The sequence below is a fragment of the Mastigoproctus giganteus genome, chromosome 9 (genome assembly GCF_048544385.1).
Source record: "Mastigoproctus giganteus isolate SK-2022 chromosome 9, ASM4854438v1, whole genome shotgun sequence".
Lineage (NCBI taxonomy): Eukaryota > Metazoa > Arthropoda > Arachnida > Uropygi > Thelyphonidae > Mastigoproctus > Mastigoproctus giganteus.
In genome coordinates, this window is record NC_143583.1 from 183,697,077 (window position 1) to 183,724,402 (window position 27,326).

Genomic DNA, 27,326 nt, shown 5'->3' on the forward strand with positions numbered 1-27,326 from the left:
TTTATTTCTACTTCAGGGGAAAGGGAAATTACAGGAAATAAAATGCTCTGGTTTTATTGCAACGAAAGCCTTTTATTTTATTTATAAAAATAAATTATTTTTTGTCAAGGATTTGAATAGAATTTTCATTACTGTAAGTTAGCCAATCTCTGCAAGTATTTCCGTTTGTCTTCTACCTGCTCATATTCCTGCACAAAAGTGGCAACCAAGTCATGCAGGGCATCATATCTTTTTTTTTTCACCTATATACGACCTGGCTGTGCATTAACCAGTATCAATCCGTGGCAACCCAGGTCCATCAGTCCATCAAACAAAAACCACACGCTGTGATGACTGTAGTGGAATAGCATTAGCATTAGTTGGGGCATATGATGCAAGAAAGCAAGTTTAAAGAACATCAGCCAAAAAAAAAAAAAAAAAAAATACTTCCCATTTCACCAATCCAGTCAATCCAAATGTTTGTCTAGTTCAGCTTTAACTTTATTTAAGCTATCAACTTCCACAACAACAGAGTCTGTTTCAGCAATAAACTACGCTCTGGCTACAGGCAAACTTCCGCACATCTATTCTACAACTGTCTTTTCTCAGTTTCAATCTATGCCAACTCAGATTTTTAATTGCAGCAAGTGGAAGTATCCCATCAGCATTGAGCCTACTCAAGCCATTCAAGGCTTTGTACATCTCATTCAGATCACCTACAGGTGCTTAGTCTCCAAATGACAGAATTGACAGAATTTACGCCTCTCCTGGTAAGAGAAACCCTTTGTTCCTCTCACCAATGTTGTCCTTCTCTGTACTTGTTCTAGCAACCCTACATCCTTCCTAAAATGGGGCCTCCAGACTGTATGCAGTACTCAAGGTGTGGCCTGACCATTGCCTCGTACAAAGGTATAATTACCTCCTTGTCTCTGCTAGCAAAATTCCTATATATCATTGACAAAACTGTTTAACCTGCTTTGGCAGCCTGTCTGCACTGCTCACAGAACTTCATATCCGACTGCACAATTACTGCCAGGTCTTTTTCATTCATTCTCCACTTCCCTGAGTATAGCACCACACAGGTTATTGCTACCCATATGCAGTACTTTACATTTGTCAATAGTTGCCACTTCTCAGCCCATCTACCTAACTTTTCTAGATCCTGTTGCAGTAGCATACTGTCTTTACTATCATTAACAACCCTGCCAACCTTTGTATCATCTGCAAACTTGGACATTAAGCCTGATATACTTTCATTGATATCATTAATAAATACACAAAACAACAATGGGCCCAGCACCGAACCCTGGGGTACTCCACTAATAATATTAGTCCACGTAGAGCAGTGTCCATTGATTACCACTCTCTGCCATCTCAAACTTAATCATCCCTTTATCCATTGTAGCAACTTGCTCTTAATGTCATACCACTCCAATTTATATAGCAGTTCTTCCATTTGCAACAGTATCAAAAGCTTTACTGAAATCCAAGTATATAATATCAAAATTACTTCCTTTGCCGCCTTTGATGATCCCATCCGCCTGCAGATAAATCTGCAGGCGGATGGCGCCTGCAGATAAACCTGCGGATGGCACCTCGAGGCGCCATCCGCCTCGAGATCCCATCTCGAGGTGGATGGGATCTATCCAATTCACCTCTGGTGCCTTTCTTATGTTCAGCTTCAACAATTTCTCCTCCACTTTGCTCTCAGTTATTATTACAAAATCATTAAGCACCCTGCTACAATTTGATAACCTTCTGGCATTTTCAATCCTTAATAACTCATGTGTGAATGTAGATGCAAAATACTCATTCAGTTTGTTTGCTATCTGAGCAGGATCATCAATATCAAACCATTGATATCAAGTGGACCAATCTGATTCATCCCCTTCCTTTTAGAGTTTATATAAGTAAAGAAATCCTTGCTGTTTTTCTTAGCATCCTTTGCCAAAGATTTCTCATAATCTGCCTTCACCTGCCTAACCTCCTTTGTGACTTGATTACAGACTAGCTTATATCTGCCATAGAATTCCTGTCCTGACATCAGGACAGGAATTCTGCCATAGGCTTCTCTGTTACCTGATAATTTATATGCATCCCATGCATTTTTCTTCTCTGCCACGAGTCTCATTAGTTCATTTGACAACCATTTAGGCCTAAACTTTGAACAATATTTCTTAATAGGTATGAAACATTTAGTAGCTTCCACGATTAATTCCTTTAACGCTTACCATTTAGAATTCCACGTTGGCTACATCATCAGCTGATCTCTCTGTAAAAATTAAAAACTGTCTGAGACCCTTGTAGTCACCTTTACGAAAGCCCTTCCCTTTAGCCTTGATGATAGTTACATCTTTAAGTAATTCCCACATTAGTACATTATGATCACTGCTGATAACCAGATCAAGAGTATTACCCTCTCTGGTTGCCTCTCGAACATGCTGCTGCAGAAAACAATCATCCAATAAATCCACAAAAGTCTTACTAGTGTGCAACTGACCAACCCACAACTTCCAGTCGATATCTGAGAAGTTGAAATCCGCCATTATAAGACATTCTGATTTACTAGCCCACTCTATTTCTCTGTACAATTGTTCATTTTACTCATTTGAGTCATTAGGCCTATAACACACTCCTACTCTTATTTTTGCTTTCGCAGTGCTTATGTCACACCAAACTGACCCAACAGTGCACTGTTCATCTGTATCAACTGGATGCACTTCTTTGGACTTTGTTTTTATTAATTAACTGCATAACCCCTCCTCCCTTCCTATCCTTTCTGTACACATTGTACTCCCCAAATTCTAATTCTACATTCCTAATATCTGTGTGATATTAGGAATGATATCCGCGTCTCTGACATCCCAACAATATCCACCTTTGATGTCTTGATCAACACTTCAAATTCATCAAATTTATTAACTATACTCCTAGCATTGGTGTACATGCAAGTATACATGCACCTGTTCTTACTCTTTAAGTTACCCTAACACATCCCATATATCCACCTGTTTCACAATGACTGCTATCAGTCCCTGAAACCCCCAGCACCCCTTGCTCCAGGCCACTGCTTATTCCAATAGAAGTAGTGCAACAATCACCTTGGACTGTTAAAGATTAAATGTTATAGTCCTTGAATTTGAGTTTATAGCTTACAAAATAGTGATTTAAGATTATACATAGGTCAAACTATAAAGCTTCAAATGTTCTAACTTAATGTAGTTTTAATCATGAAAATTCTTTAACGTTATTGTCTTAAAAATACTTGTTTTTGTAATACAAGTATACTATTTTAACAGCATGAAAAGGACAGGAATTTAGTTTATAATGTATTAAATACCCAGTTGATAGTAAATATTCAGAAGAAGAATATTGTACAGTAAATAATATTAATATAGTAAAATTATGCTGCAAAAGATTTTGCATTCTTGTTGGGATTTTTAAAAAAAAATTCCAACATTCATATATGTAGTCTCTCTCTCTCTCTCTCTCTCTCCTCTCTCTCTCTCTCTCTCTCTCTCTCTCTCTCTCTCTCTCTCTCTCTCTCTCTCTCTCTCTCTCTCTCTCTCTCTCTCTGTGTGTGTGTGTGTGTGTGTGTGTGTGTGTGTGTGCGTGTGTGTGTGCGTGCGCGCCTGCGCAGCGAATAATTATTTATTTGATAACATGACTAAATAAATTTCCATGAATTTCTTTTCTTTCATTTTGCAATGATTTATTAAACTTCATACCTGTTACAGTATATGCATAGGTTTGCTGCATATTTTCAACAAGGTGATATGGAATCAAATGGGAAATATGTTACTCGAGGTGGCAGTCGGGTTAATTATACCACTGGACCAATAGTGTGGGGTGAACCAGGCACTAATGGTCAGCATGCATTCTATCAGCTTATTCATCAAGGTAAGTTTAATAATAAAATGTACACTTTAAAAAGGATATATAAATATATATTTTTTTAAATGAACAGATATAAATATTGTGGATCAGTGGTTGTCAGTTGGTGCAATCATGTATTTATCTTTATGAATACCTAAAAAAAGTTAAAAATAAAATTTAAATATAAATTTTAATTTATATTTAAATAAAATTTTAAATATAAAATTTACTGCTTTAAAATTAACTTGAATGCATTTAAATTTTATCTGCAGAGCTTACATTACTCATTAGATACCACTTAATTTAGTTCCATTAAAAAAAGGAAGAAATATAAATAGTTATATAAGCTGAAACTCTGAAATTAAAGGGATACACTTGTTAAAAAAAGTTAAACACCTATTGCACAAAGTATTAACCATGTGATAAAAACTTCTGAGTTAGTTAAGGAAAGGAATGCCAGAAATTCATCAGAATCTAAATTCATCAGTGAGCTAAATGATTTTGTGATAACTGAGAGGAAATGAAAGAGAAATTGTTGAAGCTTAACTTAAAAAAGGTGCCTGGGGTGGATGGCATCTATACAGTTATATTACAGGCAGCAAAAGAGGTAAGCAAACTCTTAGCCATAACTATGAGAGCTTCTTTGGATTCAGGGGAGGTTCCTATGTATTGGAGATATGCAAATCTATTCCCAAAAGGTGCTATGAGTAATTACAGACCGGTTAGTTTAATGTCATACAAAATAATGAAAATAATGGAGTTAATCTCTTGATAAAGAATGCAGTTATACTGCAGTCATGGCATGGTTTCGTTAAGGGGCAATCATGTCTGACCGATCTGACTGGATGATATGATGCATTAACAAAGGAACTAGATGCAAAAATAATTATATCATACACTTGGAGTTCGGGAAAACTTCAGATATTATTGTACATGAAAGACTACAAATTTGAATAGTGTAGCACGGTATAGTTTAAGGCTAAAACCTCAGGTTACATAAGTTATAAATTGGCATCATTAAGTATATCTCATTGTGAATACCTTTACAACGAGTTGCCATGATATTGCACTACCTCGAATAGTAACGCTTCACCATAGGAGTGGTGAATGAACAGATATAAATATTGGGTGATGGTATCCACTGAGAATAAATAACAATAGGCTACTCCTATGGTTAAGTGTTACTTATTCATAGTAGTGCAATATCATGGCAACTCATGAAGGTATTCACAATGAGATATTCTTAATAATGCCAATTTATAACTACTTATGTAGTTAGCTTTGTACAGAAATGATGCAAATGCGCTAACTTGTACATTAGAATAGAGTAGCATTAAGTGGAAGTTATTGCTATAGATAAAGAAATGGTTGAGTGGGAGAAGATAGTGGTTATTAATGGACACTGCTCTTCAATGACTAATGCTATTAGTGGTGTTCCCAAGGATTCATTGCTGGGTCCATTGTTGTTTTTTATATTTATTAATGATATTGATGAAGTCATATCCGACTAAATATCTAAATTTGCCTTTATATCATCTAAATTTAGATGATATAAAGTTTCGCAAGGTGGTTAGTGACAGTAATTACGGTAAGCTGCTGCAAAAAAATATAAAAAAATTAGGCAGATCGGCTGAGAAATGGCAGCTGAAGTTTAACATTTACAAATGCAAGGTTCTGCATATGGGTATCAACTGTGTGATAGTATACTCAGGGTAGAGGGAAATGAAAAGGGCCTGGGGGGGGATGAGTAATTGTGCAGTTAGATACAAAATTCTCTGAACAATACAGACAGGCTACCCGGACAGTTCATGGTAGTTTGTCAGTGATATACAGGAACTTTGCCAGCAGGGATAAGGAGGTGATTATTCCATTGATGGCAATAGTTAGACTGCACCTTGAGCACTGTGTACAGGTCTGGAAGCCTCATTTTAGGAAGGATATAGATTAGCTAGAACGGGTGCAGAGAAGGCAGTGAGATTGGTGAAGGGAACTAAAGGGTAGTCTTAGCAAGAAAAAATTTCAGTTCTATAAATTGCAGCATCTGGAGATTAGGTGACAAGTTCAATGCTGATGGCATTTTTCCTCTTGCTCAGACTGCAAATGAGGGGGCATAAATTCAAATTTGAGATAGATAGGTGGTTTATTGTTGGAACAAATTTCCATCTGTTGTAATAGAAGTGGGTAGTTTGAATAAATTCAAGAAAGAACTAAACAAACTGTTGGTGGAAATGGACAGGTGATGTTCGCATTAGTAAAGGCACATGATCAAGCTTATATAGCATCAGCCAAAAAAATAAACAAATAAGCTCCTCATTTCACCCATTTCGCTCCAAATGTTTGTCTAGTTCTGCCTTGAATCTAAGCTATCAACTTCTACGACAGATGGAAGTTTGTTCCAGCAACCAACCACCCACTGGCTAAAGGTAAACTTCCGCACATCTATTCTACAACTCTTTCCTCAATTTGAATTTATGCCCTCTCAGGCGATTTTTCTGAGCAAGAAGAAGAATCCCATCAGCATTGAGCATACTAAAACCATTCGAGGCTTTATACACCTCAATCAGATCACCTTACAGGTGCCTAGTCTCCAGACACTGTAATTTGCAAAACTTAAACCTTTCTTCATAAGAGCAACCCTTTGTTCCATTCACTAATCTTGTTGCAATTCTCTGTACTCGTTCCAACAGTTCTACATCCTTCTTAAAATGAGGCCTCCAGACCTGTATACAGTACTCAACGTGTAGTCTGACCATTGCCTTATACAAGGGGATAATCACCTCCTCATCCCTGCTAGAAAAATTACTATATCATTGACAAGACACCATGAGCTACTCTTGTAGACCATCTGTACTGCTCAGAAAACTTGATATCTGCCTGCACAATTACCCCCAAGTATTTATCATTCTCTACCACTGTCGGTATAGTACCACACATTTGATACATTAGTCTTGGGTTACTGCTTCCCATATGCAGTACTTTACATTTGTCAATGTTAAACTTCAGTTGCCACCTCTCAGCCCATCTGCTCAACTTTTCTAGAACCTGGTGCTGTCATTAGTGTCATTAGCAACCCTGCTGACCTTTGTATCATCTGCAAACTTGGACATTAAGCCTAATGTACCATCATCAATATCATTAATAAATACAGAAAATCACAATGGACCCAACTCTGAACCCTGGGGGACTCCACTAATAACATTAGTCCACTAAGAGCAGTGTCCATTGATTACCACTCTGTCTTCTCCCACTCAACCATCCCTTTATCCATAGCAGCAATTTGCCTCCAGTGCCACATTGCTCCAATTTGTTCAGCACTCTTCCATGTGCAACAGTATCAAAAGCCTTTCTAAGATCCAAATATATGATATCAAAATTATTCTTTGCATCCAGTTCCTTTGTGACCACATCATTGTATCCAATCAAATTAGTCAGACCTAAGACTTCCCCTTAACAAACCCATGCTGTGTCTGAGCTATAACTAAAGTCTTGTCTAGATGATTCTGCAGTGCTTCTTTAACCATTGCCTCCATTAATTTGCCACAGAGTAATAGATTAACTACTGTTAATCTATTACTCTGTGTATCCCCTCAAGCTAGCAGTTTTCCGACCCACCTAACACTGCCTCGATAGCATCATCAAATATTCTTGCACCCTTTCTGTAATTATTTTTGAATGCATCCCATTTTGAATTTTCTGTTGGTAGCATCATCAGTTGGTCCCACCGTAAAGAATTTAAATACTGTCTCAGACAGTGTGTGAAGGTCCCTCCCCCTACCACTTTTGGCTGTTGCTTTATAAGCTTGCTTTCTTGCATCATATGCTACTACTACTAATAATAATAATGAAAATATTTATAGGTTTTGAATGACTTATTAGTGCTTGGCAAAATAGCTTTGATGAAAAATTCAGCACTAAATTACTGTAAAAGTCTGCTTATATCTAAAATGTTTGTTTACAACAAATGAAAAAGAACTGTGTGGAAGTTATGAACACCATGTACCCCATATTGTAAATACAGCTATGGAAGGATATACTTGAAGAACAAAATGGAAGCATTAAAAATAAAGGAAAAGAATTCAGTATCAATCCTCTGTGCTTTCCTAATTTTTCAAATCCATTTCCACCCCTTACTCTGTCGTTTGTATGCATACATTCCCTTTTAGACTAAAGTAAAAAAAAAAAAAAATATATATATATATATATATATATATATATATATATATATATATCATCATCATCACCAGCCATTTTTAATCCACTGCAGGATGAAGGCCTCTCCAGTACCTTTACAGTTCCTTCTGTTTTTTGCAATGGCCATCCATTTACTACCCACAAACCTCATGAATTTCATCTATCCATCTCCACCGTTGTCTTCCAGGTTTCCTTCTAGCTCCTCTTGGGTACCATTATGTTTAGGCCTGACGTAGCCCAGTGGTCAGGAGCAAGAGTGCATAGCACGCGTTCCTTGAGTGGAATTGGATTCAAGCCCGTGACTACTAAATACGATAAATATTTTTATTGACGATTTATTGTAAACTCTACTGACTTGGTTGTCGTGCCAGAGTATAAACAGAAAATTTAATTTAATTTAATTTATTTTCTTATTCCATCTGTCGTCATGTCTTTGAGCTATGTGTCCTGCCCGAGACCATTTTAGTTCTATAGTTTTGATAACAATGTCCTTTTACTTGAGTTTGCTGCCTAATCCATGTGTTTCTCTTCTTATCTAACAGTTTGATTCCTGATTTAATTCGTTCACCAAGTTTCACTTCCATAAGTCAATGTGGGGAGTATACATTGGTTCATTATTTTTCGTTTCAGGCAAACTGGGATATTGCTATTCAGTATGTGACTATATTTCCTGAATGCTATCCATCCAAAATTTATTCTTCTCTTGACTCCAGCCATTTATCATTATTATAGCTAATAACTTGTCCCAGATAAGTTTATGACTCCACCTTTTCAATTACTGCTCCTTCAATCATTGTCCCTTTCTGTGGCATACTTGTTCATCATTACTTTTGTTTTAGCCATATTCATCTTTAGTCCAAAATCCTTACTAACTGTGCATAACTGATTAAGATTTTCCTCTAATTCTTTGGGATCATGGCTTATGACCACAATGTCATCTGCAAATCGTAAATGGTTTAGGTACTCTCCATTCACATTGACTCCTTTCTGCGACCAGTCTAGTCTTCTGAAAGCTTCCTCAAGGGCAGCAGTAAACACCTTCGGAGATATTGTGTCTCCTTGTCGAACTCCTTTCTCGATTTTAAATTTGCTACTGTCTTTGTCTAGTCTAATAAAGGACATAGCGTTCTCATATATTTTCTTCAAAATCATATATGGGGTATCTATGCCTTGTCTTTCCAGTGCCTGAAACATTGCCTTATGCTGTATGGAGTCAAATGCCTTTTCATAATCCACAAATGCCAGACATAATGGTGTTTTATATTCATATGCTTTTTCTATTAGCTGTGCTATTATATGAAGGTGATCCATAGTTGAGAATCCTGTCCTAAAGCCACCTTGCTCTTTCAGTTGATTCTCATCAAGTATTCTTTCTAATCTGTTAGTAATGACTAACTTGTAGATATGGGATAACAAGCTAATTGGTCTATAATTTCCAATTTATCTCCTTTCTTATGTAGCAAAACTATGATTGCATTATTCCGCTGCTTAGGCTTCACACCTTTTCTAATGCATTTTGTGTTATGTCTCTTCCTCCCAATTTTAACAACTCTACACTAACTTCATCTCACCCCGGGGCTTTTTGATTCATTTTCTTCAACACATGTTCTACCTCATCAGGAAGAATATCGGGTGTGTTGTATGTGTTGCTAATTTGCAATCCATCTTCCCCACTGCTGGCATCATTCCCTCGCTCCTTGTATAATTCTCTATAGTAGTCTTCTGTTGTTTGAATAATGCCTTCTCTGCTATTTATAAGTACACCATCGCTATCCTTCAGTTTCAGTATCATTCGTCTTTCTGTATTACTGCTCATGGCTGCTGATTTAAGTCCTTTGTTTTCACTTAATGCTTGTTCTACTTTTCTTGTATTAAATTTTATGTCCTCTGTGAGTCTCTTTCTAATGGCTTTGCATAATTCAGTATACTCAATTTTCTCCTTGTCAGTGTTTATCTTGCCCTTCATTTGTCGCCTTTGGTTCATCATTAATGTCTCTCGACTAATTTTATCTTCTTTGGATTTCTTTTTTACCTATAGATTTCTTGGGCTTTATCACTTTCAGAAAGTTGTAATATTCCTTCTTGATATCTTGGTCCTGAGCAGTCTGCAGAAGCTCAAAATTGTTCTTAAGTTCCAGTACATACTTTTCTCCTCTTGAGTTATCTCAAAGATCTTCATATTGTTTACTTGAGTCAGTTTTTTCCTTTCCTTTCCTAATCAAGTGTGCATCTTACCATTTTATGTATAAATACACAGTAAACCCTCAATTTAACAGACTAATAGGGGAGAAAGGGTGTCCATTAATGCCGAAAGTCCATTAAATTGAATGTAACCTGGGTGCATTTTTTATTGTTCTTAATGTAAAAAAAAGCTTTAATACAATATACAGTACTGTACAATATAAAATTATAATAAAGAATGTGTAATATTCTGTTGTAAATATAAAATGCTGCAATTTGGCCTTTGATTTACAGATATCAGTAACAGTTTGTTTTTTTATGCCGTAAATTTCACAAACACGTGTTACTGAGATGCCTTGTTCTAATTTCTCAATTAGCTCTAATTTCTGAGCCACATTTAAGTTCACACACTTTCTTTTAACTCCTCTATCACTTGATGCCATTTTTAATTGTAAGGATTGCAAAATTATTTAATAAATAAAGTCACAATTCGGAAATCACAGAAACACTCTGTATACAACCTGCCGCACGATAGCTCAAGGCAGACTGAGACCAAAACAAAGTGAGTCAGTTTAGTGTCCCGAGTCACGTTCAGCTGCAGTTTAGTGTCCCGAGTCACGTTCAGCTTTCTAGTTACCACCTGATCTTATCTGTAATCTGGGAAAACAGCTATTTGAACACGTTTTCAGAAAGAATAAAAAATAATTTCCTGAATTTGATTATAAAAATAAAAGTAGGTAATTATTATTAATTTTTAATAACACTGATGTTTTGTTTAACCTAAAAAAAAAATAATATTGTCTATGTTAATATGTACATTGCTGTATTATTTTTTTGTCCGGTCCATTAAATCGAGGATTTACTGTGTATATATATACGCACGCACGCACGCACACACACACACACTTTCTCTCTCTCTCTCTCTCTGACCAAAAAAAAATATGAACCTTCATATTAAGACAGTAACAGACAGAAGAAATGCAAAAAAAATGTGAATAAATGAAAATAGATGCAATGAAAACTGTGATGTGGGCTGATGATATATTGCCTCATTGAATATAAAGACTGCAAAGGACCATTTGACTGCAATAATCTGAAGCCAGAATGGGAAAAACATGTGATCTATCAGACTTTGAAAAAGTTATTCTAAAGAGGACTGTACAGAAAAATAGGACATCCAGTGTGCAGCAAATAATCAAACCCAGAACTGCCTTATTTCAACCCGTACCATGAGCAGAGAATTGAAGAAATTGGATACTGGCAGTTGTCTGCCTATTTGGAAGCCACTTGTTTCAGAGAAAAATAGAAAAATCCACTTACAGTGGTGCTGAGAACATTGTGATTGGACAGTGGAACAATGGAAAAAAGTCATGTCCAGAGGAATCACAATACACTGTTTTTCACTGATAGCATTAGCATTAGTAGAGGCATATGATGCAAGAAAGCAAGCTTATTCAGCATCAGCCAAAAAAAAAACAAAAAAAAAAAAAAAAAACACCACTCCCATTTCACCCCTCCGTTCGTTCGAAATACCAGTCCAGTTGAGCTTTAAATTTGTTTAGGCTATCAACTTCAACAACAAGTGATGGAAGTCGGTTCCACCAACCAACCACCCGCTGGCCAAAGGCAAATTTCCGCACATCTATCCAACATCCATCCTTCCTCAATTTGAATTTATGCCCTCTAAGGCAATTATTCTGAGCAAGATGAAGAATCCCATTGGCATTGAGCATGCTCAAACCATTCAAAGCCTTATACACCTCTATCAGATCACCTCGCCGGTGCCTAGTCTCCAGACTCTGTAATTTGCAAAACTTAAGCCTTTCTTCGTAAGAGCAACCCTTTGTTCCATTCACTAATCTTGTTGCCCTTCTCTGTACCCGTTCCAGCAGTTCTACATCCTTCTTGAAATGAGGCCTCCAGACCTGTATACAGTACTCAAGATGTGGCCTAACCATACAAGGGAATAATCACCTCCTTATCCCTGCTAGAAAAATTCCTGTATATCATTGACAAGACACCATGAGCTATTCTTGCAGCTCGTCTGCACTGCTCAGAGAACTTCATATCTGCCTGCACAATTACCCCAGGTCCTTTTCATTCTCCACCACTGTTAGTGCAGTACCGCAGAGTTGATACGTTGCTCTGGGGTTACTGTTTCCCATATGTAGTACTTTACATTTGTCAATGTTAAACTTCATTTGCTACCTCTCAGCCCATCTGTTCAACCTTTCCAGATCCTGTTGCAGCAGCATAGCGTCAGTAGTGTCCTTAACAACTCTGCCAACCTTTGTATCATCTGCAAACTTGGACATTAAACTTGATATCCCATCATCAATATCATTCATAAACACCAAAAACAACAATGGACCCAACACTGAACCCTGAGGAACTCCACTAATAACATTAGTCCACGTTGAGCAGTGTCCATTGATTACCACTCTCTGTCTTCTGCCACTCAACCATCCCCTTATCCATAGCAGCAATTTGCCTCCAATGCCACACTGCTCCAATTTGTGCAGCAGTCTTCCATGTGCAACAGTATCAAAAGCCTTTCTAAGATCCAAATATATAATATCAAAGTTATTCCCTGCATCCAGTTCTTTTGTGACTACATCATAGTATCCAATCAGATTGGTCAGGCAAGACCTGCCCTTAATAAAACCATGCTGCGTCTGAGCTATAACTGAATTCTTGTCTAGATGATCCTGCAGTGCTTCTTTAACCAGTGCCTCCATTAATTTGCCTGGAACAGAAGTTAAACTAACAGGTCTATAATTACTTGTGTCAGCCTTTGATCCTCCTTTGTGAATTGGGGTCACATTTGCACATCTCCAGTCTATGGGTACCTCCCCTGAGTCCAAAGAAGCTCTCATAATTATGGCTAGGGGTTTACTTACTTCCTTTGCTGCCTCCTTTAATATAACTGGATAGATCCCATCCACCCCAGGTGCCTTTTTTATGTTTATCCTCAACAGTCTCTCCTCCACTCTCCTCTCAGTTATTACAAAATCATCCAGCTCACTGCCAATGTTTACTTTACCTGCATCATTCTCCTTCCTGAATAACTCCTCATGCGTGAATGTAGATGCAAAATACTCGTTTAGATTGTTAGCCACCTGAGCAGGATCCTCAACTGTTGAACCATCAATATCCAGTGGACCAATCTGATTCATCCCTTTCCTTGTTGAGTTTAAATATGTAAAGAACTCTTTTCTGTTTTTCTTTGCATCCTTTGCCAAGGATTTTTCGTAGTCTGCCTTTGCCTGCCTAATCTCCTTTGTGACTTGGTTACAGACCAACTTATATCTATCATAGGCTTCCATGTCACCCATTAATTTGTATGTATCTCATGCATTTTTCTTCTCTGCCACATGTCTCATTAGTTCATCTGACAACCATTTAGGCCTAAACCTTGAACAATATTTCTTAGTTGGTATGTAAAGCCTGGTAGCCTCCAAGATTAGTTCCTTGAATGCTTCCCATTTTGAGTTTGCTGTTGGTAACATCATCAGTTGGTCCCACTGTATAGAATTTAAATACTGTCTCAGACCATCATAGTCGCCTTTACGAAAACAAAAACCCTTCCCTTTACCCCTGATGGTAGTTACCTCCTTGAGTAAATCCCACTTCAACACACTGTGATCACTGCCACCTAGTGGTTCATTTATCTGCAGATTCTTAACGCATGAAGAATCACTACTGATAATCAGATCAAGAGTATTGCTCCCTCTTTTTGCCTCACAAACATGCTGATGTAGAAAACAATCATCCAATAAATCCACAAAAGCCTTGCTAGTGTGCAAGTGACCAACCCACAAATTCCAGTCAATATCTGGGAAATTAAAATCCCCCATTATAAGACTCTGATTTACTGGCCCACTCTATTTCCCTGTACAATATCTTATTATACTCATCAGAATCATTAGGCCTATAGCACACTCCTACTCTCAATTTTGATTTCCCTATACTTATGTCACACCAAACTGACTCGACACTGCCCTGTCCATCAATGTCGACTGGCTTCACTTCCTTGGATTTTATGTGTTTTTTAACTAATAGCATAACCCCTCCTCCCCTCTTGTCCTGTCTATCCTTTCTATACACATTGTATTCCCCAAATTCCAGTTCCGCATTACTTATATCTGTGTGACACCACGTCTCTGATATCCCAATAACATCTGCCTTTGATGTTTTGAGCAATACCTCAAATTCATCAAATTTATTTACCAAACTCCTGGCATTTGTGTACACGCAGGTATACATGCACCTGTTTCTATTCTTAGCTACGAATTCTTAGCTTCGTGAAGGTGGGAACTTCACGAAGCTGTGGACCCTACTTGCCTTGTTAAGACAATGCAAGCATCTAGAAGTGGCATTATGGTATGGGGAATGCTTTGTTGGAATGGACTGGGTCTGTTGATATCAGTGAAAGGTTGAATGTCATCCAGGGAGTACCTGAATTTTGTGTCAGGTCTACTGCACCCTGCTGTGTTGAACTTTTATCCCAAAGGCGATGGCCATTTTATGGACATGACAGTCCAACAGTGCATGAATCATGCAAGAATGGTTCAGAGAACATGTCATGTTCTCTGAACCACTGTCTTCTCTGGCCCCCACATTCACCTTATCTCAATCCTATTGAGAATGTGTGGAATTTACTGGAGAGAGCTATTTGGCAACAACCTCTTTTTTTTTTCAGGTTTGTCTCAGCTACATGATATTTTGCTGGAAGAATGGTTACAATTAGACTAAAATGCACTAAAACACCTTATAGAATCCATGCCACACCACACACTGTTATAAAATGGATATTTAAATAAAATAAAATAAAATGGAAATTGTTACTTTATGTGTTAGAAATGTGCAGCATAAATTAGTAGTGGCAGACAGTGCAAAAGAGTAACCTTATAAAGCATCAAAAAAAAAAAAAAACCCTTCATAGGAAAGGTGGGTTTTTTTTTTTTTTTTTTTTTTTGTGACGAACTTTCCATCTCTCACAGTTTGTCTAGCTCTTCCTTGATTGTTATTGTTGTTGTTTGTTGGATTTATTGGTGCAAGGGTTACTACCTGCTGGCTGAAGACAAATTTCCATTGACATAAACTGCAACCATTTTTTACTCAGTTTGAATTTATGCCCCCCTATGTGTATAGCCTGAGCAAGGGGTTGATTTCATTAGCATTGAACTTACTCAATCCATTCAAAGCCTTAAACACTCAGTCATATCTCCTCCTGGGTGTCTTTAGTTCTGCAAATTGCAGTGTTCTCCAGATACTGCAATTTGCAGAACTCAAGCCTTTCCTGGTGAGACCACCCTTTTGTTCTCCTCACTAATCTTGTTGCTCTTCTCTGCACCTAATGAAATAAATCCATATCCTATTGTAAACGAGGCTTTCAGTCCTCAAGGTGTGGCATAACTATTGCCTTATACAATAGTTGTTGTTGTTTATGGGATTTTAAGTGCAATGGCTACTTAGGCCATATTGCACTTATTATACAATAGGATCAATACCTCTATATCATTGACAAAACCACATGGGCTGTCCTTTCAAGCTGTCTACACTGCTCAGAAAACTTTATATCTGACTGCACAACCCAAGGTCTTTTTTCTTCTTAACTGCCTAAAATTTACAGCTGATATGTTAATCTGAGATTACTGCTCTCCATATGACGTACCCTACATGTGCCAATATTAAACTGCAGTTGACACTTCTTAGCCCATCTGCCTAATTTGTCTAGATTTTGCACTAACATATCCTGTGATTACCTTGCCAAACTTCATATCATCTCAAATTTAGACATTAAGCTTGATATGCCTTCATTATTATCGTTAATAATCATTGAAACAACAAGGCTAAGCATGTAAACCTTGGGAAACTCCACTAGTAATATTAGTCCAAGATGAGCTGCTGTCTTTTCCTATTCAACCATTATCCATAGCGTTACTTGCACTTAATGCCACACTTCTCCAATTTGTCCAGCAACTTTTGCCCATAAAAGCAATCTTTTATGGGCAACAGTATCTAAAGCTTTTCTGAAATCTAAGTGTATACATGATTTTAAAATTATATTTTGCTTCACTGTGTTGTAGTATTCAATCTGATCTGATTGGTAAGCCAAGACTGCCCCCTTAACAAATCCATGCTATGACTGCAGTATAAATGCATTCCTGTCTAGAAAGTACTTCTTTAACCGACTCCATTATTTTCCATAGAACAGAAATCAAGCTAACAGGTCTAATTATGATGTCACCCTTTGATCCTCCTTTGTGAACTGTGGATACATTTGAATATCTCCAGTCCATAGGGACCTCCCCTGAATCCAAGGATGCTCTCATAATTATGACTAAATGTATTCTGACCTCTTCTGCTGCATCTCTTAATATAATTGGCTAGACCTCATCCACCCCATGTGCCTTTTTTTACATTTAACTTCAACAATTTCTCTTTTATTTTCTCTTAGTTATCACAAATTCTTCAGCTCCGTTGGAATTTGATAAACTTTTGGCATTTCCATCCCATAAAAATTCTTAATGTGTGAATGTAAATGCAAAATACCTATTCAGTTTGCTGACAAACTGAGCAGTTTCATCAACAGTTAAAACATTGATATCAAGTGAACTAATGTGATTCATCCCCTTCCTTCTAGTGTTTCCATAAATAAAGTATTTTCTGTTTTTCTTTGCATTGTTTGCCAGATACTTCTTGTAATCTTCCTCGGCTTGCCTAACCTCCTTTTTGCCTTGATTGACAAAAAGAGACTAACAATGCGTGGGATACATATAAATGTCAGGTTTTTGTTATCACCTGGCATTTATATGTATCCCATGCATTGTATTGTTAGTCTCTGCGACAAGCCAAACTTAGTTGAGTAATTAATAATTCTTTCAAAATCATTTTTAATGACATCATTAAAACAAAATTCGAATATAAAAAAAATCTGTATACTCAGAAGTTGATTATAACAGGAGTCTACTATACTTGTAATTACCTGCATGTGATATCCTACATAATATTAATATATAATAGGCAAGGTTTGCTAAAAGCTATGAGAATATATGTAAACATCACTCTTAATGTCCAAGTTTGCAGATGATACAAAAGTTGGCAGGGTGGTTAATGACAGTATGATACTGCAACAAGATCTAGAAAAGTTATGCAGATGGGCTGAGAAATGGCAATTTAAACATTGATAAATCCAAAGTGCTACATATGGGTAGCAGGTAACCCCAGAGTAACAATACCAACTGTGTGGTATTACACTCAGGGTAGTGGAAAATGAATAAGATTTGGGGTAATTGTGCAGTCAGATATAAAGTTCTCTCAGCAATGCAGACAGGTTGCCAGGACAGCCCATGGGGTTTTTTCAATGATATACAGGAATTTTGCTAGCAGAATTATGGTGATTGTCACCTAAGGAGGTGATTATCCCATAGTATAAGGCAATGGTCAGGCCAATAAGCTTGAATACTGCATACAGGTCTGGGTGCTTCATTTTAGGGTGGAGCTGCTCGAACAAGCACAGAGAAGGGCAATAGGATTGGTGAATGGAACAAAGGGGTGCTCTTATCAAGCAAGGCTTCAGTTCTGCAAATTTCAGTCTCTGAAGACTAGGCACCTGCAAGGTGATCTGATTGAGGTGTTTAAATCTTTGAATGGATTGAGCAAGCTCAGTGCTGATGGGATTTTTCCACTTGCTCAGACCACACACGAGGAGGCACAAATAATTTAAAGTTTAAATATATTCAAGAAAGAACTAGACAAATTATTGGAAGGAATGAATAGCGAAATGGGGGGCTTTTTTTTTTTTTTTTTTCTTCTCCTCTCTCTCTCTTCTTCATGATACTGTATGAGCTTGCTTTCTTGCATCATTTTCCACTGTTAATGCAAAAACAAATACTTTTATATTTGTTTTTATGTACATTCACATTAAATTAATATTAACTTACTTGATTTTCATTATATCATCTTCAAAGTATCCTCTTACCCTTGAAGTTTAATGCATGGAGTCCAGCGATTCTATTATCATTAGAAGTGGGCCTGAAATTCTTTTTTGGTAAAACAAACTGGTATCTTCTGAAATCTTTACTTAATTTTCAAGCATTAAATTCTTTCCTTTGAGCTCTGATTTCAACTCTGGAAACAAACAATTGCAGGGTACAAAATCTGAAGAGTTGGGTGGAGGTCTTTATTTCTTGGCTATTAATCCGTTGTGCACAAAGTTGTGCTTTATTAAAGCACTAAGTGAATGTCCAAACTTCTGACAAAGCAACTTCTCTAAAGATCATTCATAACACGACGTGTATTTCTGAAGCTGTTTTATCAAACTTGAAACAAAACTTGTTGCAAACTTTTTCTTTGTACTTTTGAATTGCCCATTTTTATACAAATCACATTGTACACATCATCACTTAATAATTTCACACACAAGGTGTGACATAAAGTTCCCGGACTGGTGCAATAAAAAGAACCCAAAGTGAAGTAGCCCAAAAAGGTTTTATTTTTATTCAGAGTAATCATCATCTGGCTAAATGTACTTTTATACCTTATAAAAGCTTCTGAAAAGAGGCAGTAGAGGCATTCAAAGAAATGACATTCAGTTTGCCAGTTACATTTTTCTTTGTCCTCAACATCCTGAAATCTTTCCTTTGAGGCAGTTTTCACTTTGGAAAAGAGGAAGAATCTGCTAGTGCTAGATCCATAGAGTAGGATGAATAGTTGATCTATACAACAACAATTGTGAAATGGGTGGGGGGACACTGTTGTGTAAAAAGAACCAGCTGCCTTTCTTTAGAAATTGCATCCTCACCCAGGAAATGTCCTTTAAAGCACTTGTGCATAGAACATTTCATTAACTCTCTCCCCTTCAGGTACAAATTCTTTGTGAATCGCACCCTTGTTGTTGAAAAACATGATCAGCATTGCCTTGATCCTAGACTTTTGTAAACAAAACTTTTTTGTGCCTTGGTGATGATTTTGAAGTTAACTACATGCTTTGATGATCTCTGGATTGTACTGAAACATCCAACACTCATCTTCAATGACAATACAGTCAAGGAAATTAGGATTGTCTTGTCAAGTTTGGGTGAAATTTTCGCATGATGATATGCTTCATTGCTTCTGCTCATCCATGAGGCTGTGCAGCACAAATTTTGCACACTTTCCTTTTCCGCAAATCTTCATGTATAAAATTCATCAGCTATCATTGAGGTTCAAATGATTATCTCTCGGTACATTTTCTGAACTTTTGCAACTCTGCCCCTATTTCAAGGTCTGTTGCAGATTTTCCCAGTTTGACATTCATTCGTTGCAAATTCGTAACATAAAACATTAATGCTATTAATAAAACTGGTTGTTACTTATAACCTGTCAGCCTACTGGACAATCTGTAACACCATCTGTTGGAGGAAGTTTGAACTACAGCATTTCCATTTATTTTCAAATTCATCAAACATGACTGTAATAGCACCAGTCTGGGAAATTTATTGCCACACCTCGTAAGTTAATTATCCCCCGCCACACAGCATTAATCAGCATACTCAGTCGTTTTTCAAATATACACTTTAGACTCAAAGTTGGAAACATCTGTGTGTGCTTCTGCTGCTGCTTGATCCTTTTCACAACTAGTTTCCTGGCAACTCAAAGGTCGCGGGTTCGAATCCCGCCTTGGGCTTGGATCAGAGTACAAAATACAAAAACCTTGGGAGGTGCAATATGGCCACAGAAGCCGATGCGCCAACAACTAACAAAAAAAAAAAAAAAAATCTAGATATGCCTTCCTCAATATCATTAATAAATATTGAAAATAGAAAGAGGTTCAACACCAAACCCTGTAGGACTCGAGTCCTTCAGGGTTGGTGCTGCCCACAAAGCCATTAACACCACTATCTCCGGCCACTCAACCATCCATAGCAGTAACTTTCCCCCCACACCAAACTGCTCTAATTTGTACAGTAGTTGTTCAAATGCAATGACATAAGCTTTACTGAATTCAAATATAACATTTAAAAAAAAAAAAAAACTTATACTACACTGAGGAACTCTACCTCTATTAAAGTTTACTAAGGTGTTAGAGATTGATCTCTCCAGCTGTAAAGTTAGATCTCCCATTCAAGTTTCAAAAATCCAAGTCTGAAGATGGATTTCAATATTGAAATCCAAAACATAGCCAATTTTATTTAACTATTGGTATTGTCTGGGATCATCTGATTGTACCAACTGTCCTTTGAATAACAGTAAACTAATTAACATGTTTTGCTGCCAACTAAATTTAAGAGAACTTGCTGAATGTGCACCATAATTTTTAGAATGTTGAAAAAAGTCAACATTCCGACATCACCAGCATTGAAGTTGAATGGTTGAAAATTAAAAGTTTGGAATTCATTGCAAAAAGCGACCTCTTACTTTCGTGCTGAGCTGTAAATCAGAACAAATCTTAAAATTTAAAAAAAAAGTTTATTCATATACATAAACTAACATCGATACACAAAGTGCCTGAAAACATTAATGAGTGGCATGGTTAGAATGTCAGGGTTTGATAGTGAACATCTTCATTCATTGCATCTGACCACTATTAAGAATTATGTACTGAAAAAAATACTTTCATCAGTTCCGGCAAACTAAATCACATGACTATTTCAGAATGGATGTGTAAAATGTAAGTCCATAACAGCATTGTGTAATAGTAGAATGTAAAGGGAATGATTCTAACCTTTAATACTTTACTGTATACTCATAAAACATTAGTAAATAAAGTATTTATTTATTAAGTAATGTGTATTTATGTTAAAAGAACTGAGAAAAAATGGTAAAATTTTCTCAGCTATAATGAGAGTATTAATTGAAGTTGTTGCCTTGACACCTGTGTTATATGGAGGTTGCACTGTATTTACTTTGAAGAACTTTATAGAAGGAAAAAAAATAAGTAGAAATAAAATTACTGGAATCTGCATGTTATAAGAAGTCACACTACAAATCAAGACTTAACTGAAGTTCAAAACTGGAATAAAAGTATTAAAAGCTTGGTAGCATCTGATTTACAGAACTGTATTTTAATTTTAAAAGTTCAGTAAAGGAAAAGAGGCTATTTGCAGCTAGCACGTTTATTGTAACCAAGTATGTTCATAAGTTAAAATGTTTTTGTAAACATTAAATTTAACTTTGAGCCAGCTTATTTGTTTTTATTTGTAATCCATGAAAGAAATTGTATTAACATATAATAGTTTTTTATACTAATCATTATATTTATTCTAGAATATACAGACACTTTTTTAATGCTCAGTGGTTATAATAAACATTTTTATATTTAATATTAATACTATGTGTGTGCAGAATACATTTGATTGCCACAGTTAATGCCTATTTATTGTGTCACAGAATGAAGAAAATTTTTATAACTGGTTTCTTTTTCGTCTAGGTACTAGACTAATTCCCTGTGACTTCATTGCTCCTGTAAAGACACACAACCCAATCAAGAATGGTTTACACCATGAAGTAAGTAGGGTTTTTTTTTTTTTTTTTGTTTAGTTGTTGGCGCATCGGCTTCTTTGGTCATAATGCACCTTCCCAAAGTTTTTGCATTTTACTGTGATCCAAGCCCGAGGCGGGATTCAAACCCGCAACCTTTGGGTTTCCAGGCAGGCACTTTACCCACCTGGCCAGCCCAGTCGGCAAAGTAAGTAGTAATTATAATAATAATCTTTATTGCTGTGTAAGGTTAACTGCAGACTATGCTACAGACCAAGACTTTTTATGTCCTTTATGACTCTTAACCATAGTGAGCCCACATTTAGATTTGGAATTCGAGATGCCACAGCAATAATTAGCTTGAAAAAAATACATAATTTGCATAAATGTCAAATTTAAATATTTTTTATGAATCTGCCGTATTCTCCTGCTACTATTACTACTTAGACTGATTATCAAAATACAACACTTGGTAAATACAACAACTGGTCCTTGAGGTTGTCACAGACATTCTCTCGGATATGCCAGACAAGCTGTACTTGCTACCTGGGAGTCTAAAACGCTGATGGAACTGATATTCGGGTGACACTCAAGACAGGTTGCCCCAATTTCGGTGAAGTCCAGGCGGTATGCAACAGTCAAATCCTCTGCTTGCAACTTCACGATGGTGGGACTGTTAGTAATCCTGGGTATAACCTTCATGCACAAGTACATGGTGGGTGACCACTCAGGTGTGAACCAACGTAAGCAGGGGTCAAGATGTGGCATCCACACCACATGGAGGAATGCCGCTCCTCTATGTTACCAGACAGTACTAGGTGGTAGATGACTCTTGTCAACTGGTGCAATACCATCACTTTGCTTATTGGAGGCTTGAAGTGGTGGAACCCATGTTTAGTCTCTAGAGCTAAGTTCCGGTCAACCCTTCCCTATCTCTTCCATCATGCAGTATGATTGATGACTTTTAAGGTTATGATGAACATCTTGGCAAGATCCAATATTCCTTACATTTTGAGGGTACAGCTCTAAAACGGTGTTCGCAGGCCGGCCGCTAGTTAGTACACCGGACTGAACCTATTGGTAACTCTCTAGAAGGCTTCCGGATCAGCTGTGTATAATCTTGCTACCTCTACTCTGCCAGATAGTGACTGGAGGGAGTCCGAGTAGTGTGTATGTGGGGAGCATTGTCGAGGCCACGTTATGTCAAGGATCTGGGTGTATTCTTACCATGTGTACGCCATATCCAAAAATTTCGTTACTTCATACGGCATGTCCCACCCACTTTTTCTTACTATTGAATACACCATGAATTGTCAAACTAATAGATCTAAACCCCCCCCCCCCCCAGCACTTCCTAATTATTTCACAAATATACGTGGTCTCAATTCCAATCTCAACGATGTCCATTTCCACTTGCAGTCTGCCAAGCCCCATCTACTTTTTCTGACAGAATCTCAGTTATCGGTTGATTCAACTACTGCTCATCTCAGATGCCCAAATTATTTGCTGTATGATTCCTTTTGCCTCAAAAGTGGTACTTGTGCATATGTCCGTTCTGATATTCCCTGTCAGAGGCTTGGCAATTTGGAATCTCCTCTCTTTGATCTTCTCTGGCTTAAAATCTCTGTACCTCGTTGTGTCAAATTCATCTGTTGTCTCTACCGTTCTCCCAGCTCCACTAATCACTTGGAGCTCTTTGACTTTCTCCAGTCCAGATTTTAATGTTCACAACTCCAGCTGGCTTCCGTTTTCTAGTCACACCGACCCAGCTGGTTGAGATGCTGAGGTTTTTGCAATTACTAATGACCTTGCACAGATTGTTCATTTACCTACAAGAATACCAGACAGTCCTAATCATACAGCCGCTTGATATTTTTCTCACAAACAACTCTTCTAGGTACACGGCCGAAATGAGAGGTCTTTTAGGCACTTCAGATCACAACTTGGTGATTGTCTCTTCTCCAATGGAACCTTTATCTCATGACTATTCCCAACCTCGTGTTGTTTGGCATTACAAGAATGCAAAATGGGATGACCTGCGAGATTTCTTTTCTTCTTTTCCTTAGTCAGATTACTCTTTCAAAACTTCTGATGTCAACGTTTCCTCAGATCATGTCAGTGAAATTATTCTTGCAGGAATGAAATCCTTTATCCCACACTCCACTTTAAAATCTCATCCTTCATCTAAACCTTGGTTTTCCAATAAATTTACTAAGGCTGTTCAAGAGAAGAATGTTGCATATCGTAATTGGCTTGTTTCTAATTCTTCAGTTTCATTTTCTACCTACACCAAAGCTCGCAACAATTGTAAAGCAGTTATTAATCAGTCCAAACTAGAGTTTGAACAGGCTAAGAGTAGAAAACTTGCTTCTTGACCTATCGGTATCCGAGCATTCTGGTCTCTTGCCAAAGCTATTGGCCGCAACTTTTGCCCATCTCTGCTCCCACCTCTATCCAAACCAAATGGTTCTGTTGTCACTTCAGCCAAGGATAAAGCTGACCTGCTAGCATCCCATTTTTCTTCCAACTCCTGCATTAATGATCTTGGTAAAACACTTCCCACCATTCCCAACACGCTCCATTCGATGCCTCCTATGGTCTTCCGTCAAAAGGATGTCAGAAGAATTTTGACGAATCTTGATGCTAAGAAAGCTCCAGGTCCCGATGGTATTTCTCCACTTGTTCTCAAAACCTGTGCTCCTGAACTTACTCCTATTCTTTGTCGCCTTTTTTCACTTTCTTATTCCAAAAGTGTTTTTCCTTCTGCTTGGAAATTTGCTCATATCCAGCCAGTTCCTAAAAAGGGTGACAAATCCCTTCCATCAAATTATCATCCCATTGCAATTACTTCTACTCTTTCTAAAGTAATGGAGAAATTGATTAACTGCCAACTCTAAAACTACCTAGAAACCTTCCGTCTGATCAACGATCGCCAGTATGGATTCCATCTGTGTCACTCCACTGGTAATATTCTGGCTTATGTTACCCATTTATGGACTAATTCAATGGAAAGGTTCGGTGAAACACAAGTAGTTGCTCTTGACATCTCAAAGGCTTTTGATCATGTTTGGCATAAAGGTCTTCTAAACAGGCTTCCATCTTATGGTTTGCTAACTGTTTTTAGTAATTGGTTATCCAGTTTTCTCTCTGATCGCTCACGGAGGGTGATGGTAGATGGTTCTCTGTCTTCTAACTTCTTCACTTATGCCGGTGTTCCCCCAAGGATCAGTTCTCTCTCCCACTCTTTTCCTCTTGTAAATTAATGACCTTCTTCCATTGACTGGAAATCCTATCCATAGTTTGGCCGATGATAACACATTGTATTCTACTTTCCATTTTGAGAAACCTTGTCCTGCTCAATCAGCTTCAACTTTCTCGAAAATCTGCTACCAATTCCTTAAATGCGGATCTTCAGGTAATTCTCCAGTGGGGCAAAGACAACTTAGTTAATTTCAACCCTTCTAAAACTCAGTCTTGTCTTATATCTCGCAAAAATGATTCTTCTGCTCCTATGCTTATCTTTAGTGACACTCTGATTTCTAGGCAAAATGATATATCTCTTTTGGGGATTACCCTGATTTCTAATCTCTCTTGGCATAGCACATTACAAATATTGCTTCCTCTGCATCTAAAAAACTTGGTTTTCTCTTTCGCTCTCGGTGTTACTTTTCTTACAGACAGCTGCTCACTCTGTATAAATCACAAATCTGCTTTGCCATGGAATATTGTTCCCACATCTGGGGCGCTGCCCCCAGAACCTCTCTCAGGCTTCAAATAGATTCCATACAGAAGAGGACAGTTAGGTTAATTAATGGCTCCTCTCTAACAGAGTCTCTCCACTCGCTGTCTCATAGACGTACTGTTTCTGCTGCATGCCTCTTCTACAGATATTTCCATGGGCACTGTTCTTCTGAATTGGCTTCTATAATTCCCGCTCTCTCTTTCAGAACAGTCCCAACACGTGCCGCCACCAGCCAACATCCATTTACTGTCCAACTTCAAACTCACAGAACCAACTTTTCATCTTCCTCGTTTATTCATTCAACTGCTGTTTTCGGGAACAACCTTCCTTCATACGTATTTCCTGAAAATTATAGTCTACAGAAGTTCAAGTCCATTGTCAACAAATATCTTCTTTCGTCTTCTCAACCTCCAACCCAAGTACAGTACTAAGTACTGTAGATTCTAATACCTCTCCTGTTTGGAGTTTACATAAAAAAAAAAAAAAAACAGATTCAAAATGAACATTTATGTTTGTTTGGCATGTATGTGATGATAACTGAGATGATAACTACGGGTTGAATTAAAAGAATATCCAACCTATAACTTTTTAGGTTTTTATTGGTAACTGTAACATCTCAATGATGTGGCTGCCGCACTCAAAAGGCCTATGGATAGTTGTACAGTCCAACACGAAATTTTTTGAGCAGGGCAGATGGTCTGCTAGGACAGCTTGTGAAGTTTTGCTGCTCTACTGAACAGCTTTGTCAGTAGGAATGTTGCCAGCAGGCACAAAGTAGTGATTATCTCCTTGTTATTAGGAAATAGTTGGGCAACATCTTGAAAGCCTCATTTTAGGAAAGATGTAGAAACCGGTGCAGCAGGGAAGACAAATCACAAAAGAGTACCCTAACCAGGAAAGACTTGAGTTCTGTAAATTGCAACAGCATTAGGAGACCCGATTGAAGTCTTTAAGGCATTAAATGGATTGAATAAACTAAATGCTGATGAAATATAGGCCAATAATATTTATGACTATGGAAGATTGCCCTCACCTACTGTGTTATGTTCAAATATGGACACAATACAGCCTACTCCCTAAATGGCTTTGACTCTATAAATGGAGTCATGACTGCAATCTGATGATGCAAACTTCCCACCAACATGCCTTCAAATAGGATCTTCAAATTTAACAGTAGATAACTCTGATACAGACCAGGTGCTCCACCTGGGTCTCCAATTCACTCCAGTCCCCAGAAGGGGTGGGAGATGCACTTGGATGCCTCCCTTCAGCAAACCCAGTATGAAGACTAGATTAGTTAAAGCCTAAACCATTTTAGTCCCCCCCTAGCCCCTGAATGTGATTGGATTAGAAACATTATTCTCAACAATTATCTCCAGAGTTAGCATTAGCATTAGTAGAGGCATATGATGCAAGAAAGCAAGCTTATTCAGCATCAGCCAAAAAAAAAAAAAAACCCTCTCCCATTTCACCCCTCCGTTCGTTCGAAATACCTGTCCAGTTGAGCTTTAAATTTGTTTAGGCTATCAACTTCAACAACAAGTGATGGAAGTCGGTTCCACCAACCAACCACCCGCTGGCCAAAGGCAAATTTCCGCACATCTATCCGACATCCGTCCTTCCTCAATTTGAATTTATGCCCTCTGAGGTGATTATTCTGAGAAAGATGAAGAATCCCATTGGCATTGAGCATGCTCAAACCATTCAAAGCCTTATACACCTCTATCAGATCACCTCGCCGGTGCCTAGTCTCCAGACTCTGTAATTTGCAAAACTTAAGCCTTTCTTCGTAAGAGCAACCCTTTGTTCCATTTACTAATCTTGTTGCCCTTCTCTGTACCCGTTCCAGCAGCTCTACATCCTTCTTGAAATGAGGGCCTCCAGACCTGTA

The 27,326-nt window shown here is 37.6% G+C and overlaps 1 protein-coding gene across 1 annotated transcript in view; it reads left to right on the forward strand.

Moving 5' to 3' along the window:
* The window catches only part of Pgi (glucose-6-phosphate isomerase), a 251,466-nt gene that overhangs the window by 190,387 nt on the left and 33,753 nt on the right, over positions 1–27,326 (forward strand). The window contains exons 12-13 of the mRNA XM_090381526.1: positions 3,717–3,879; positions 21,644–21,720. Of these exons, the coding sequence (XP_090237652.1) occupies positions 3,717–3,879; positions 21,644–21,720 (240 nt within the window). The remainder of the gene's footprint in view (positions 1–3,716; positions 3,880–21,643; positions 21,721–27,326) is intronic.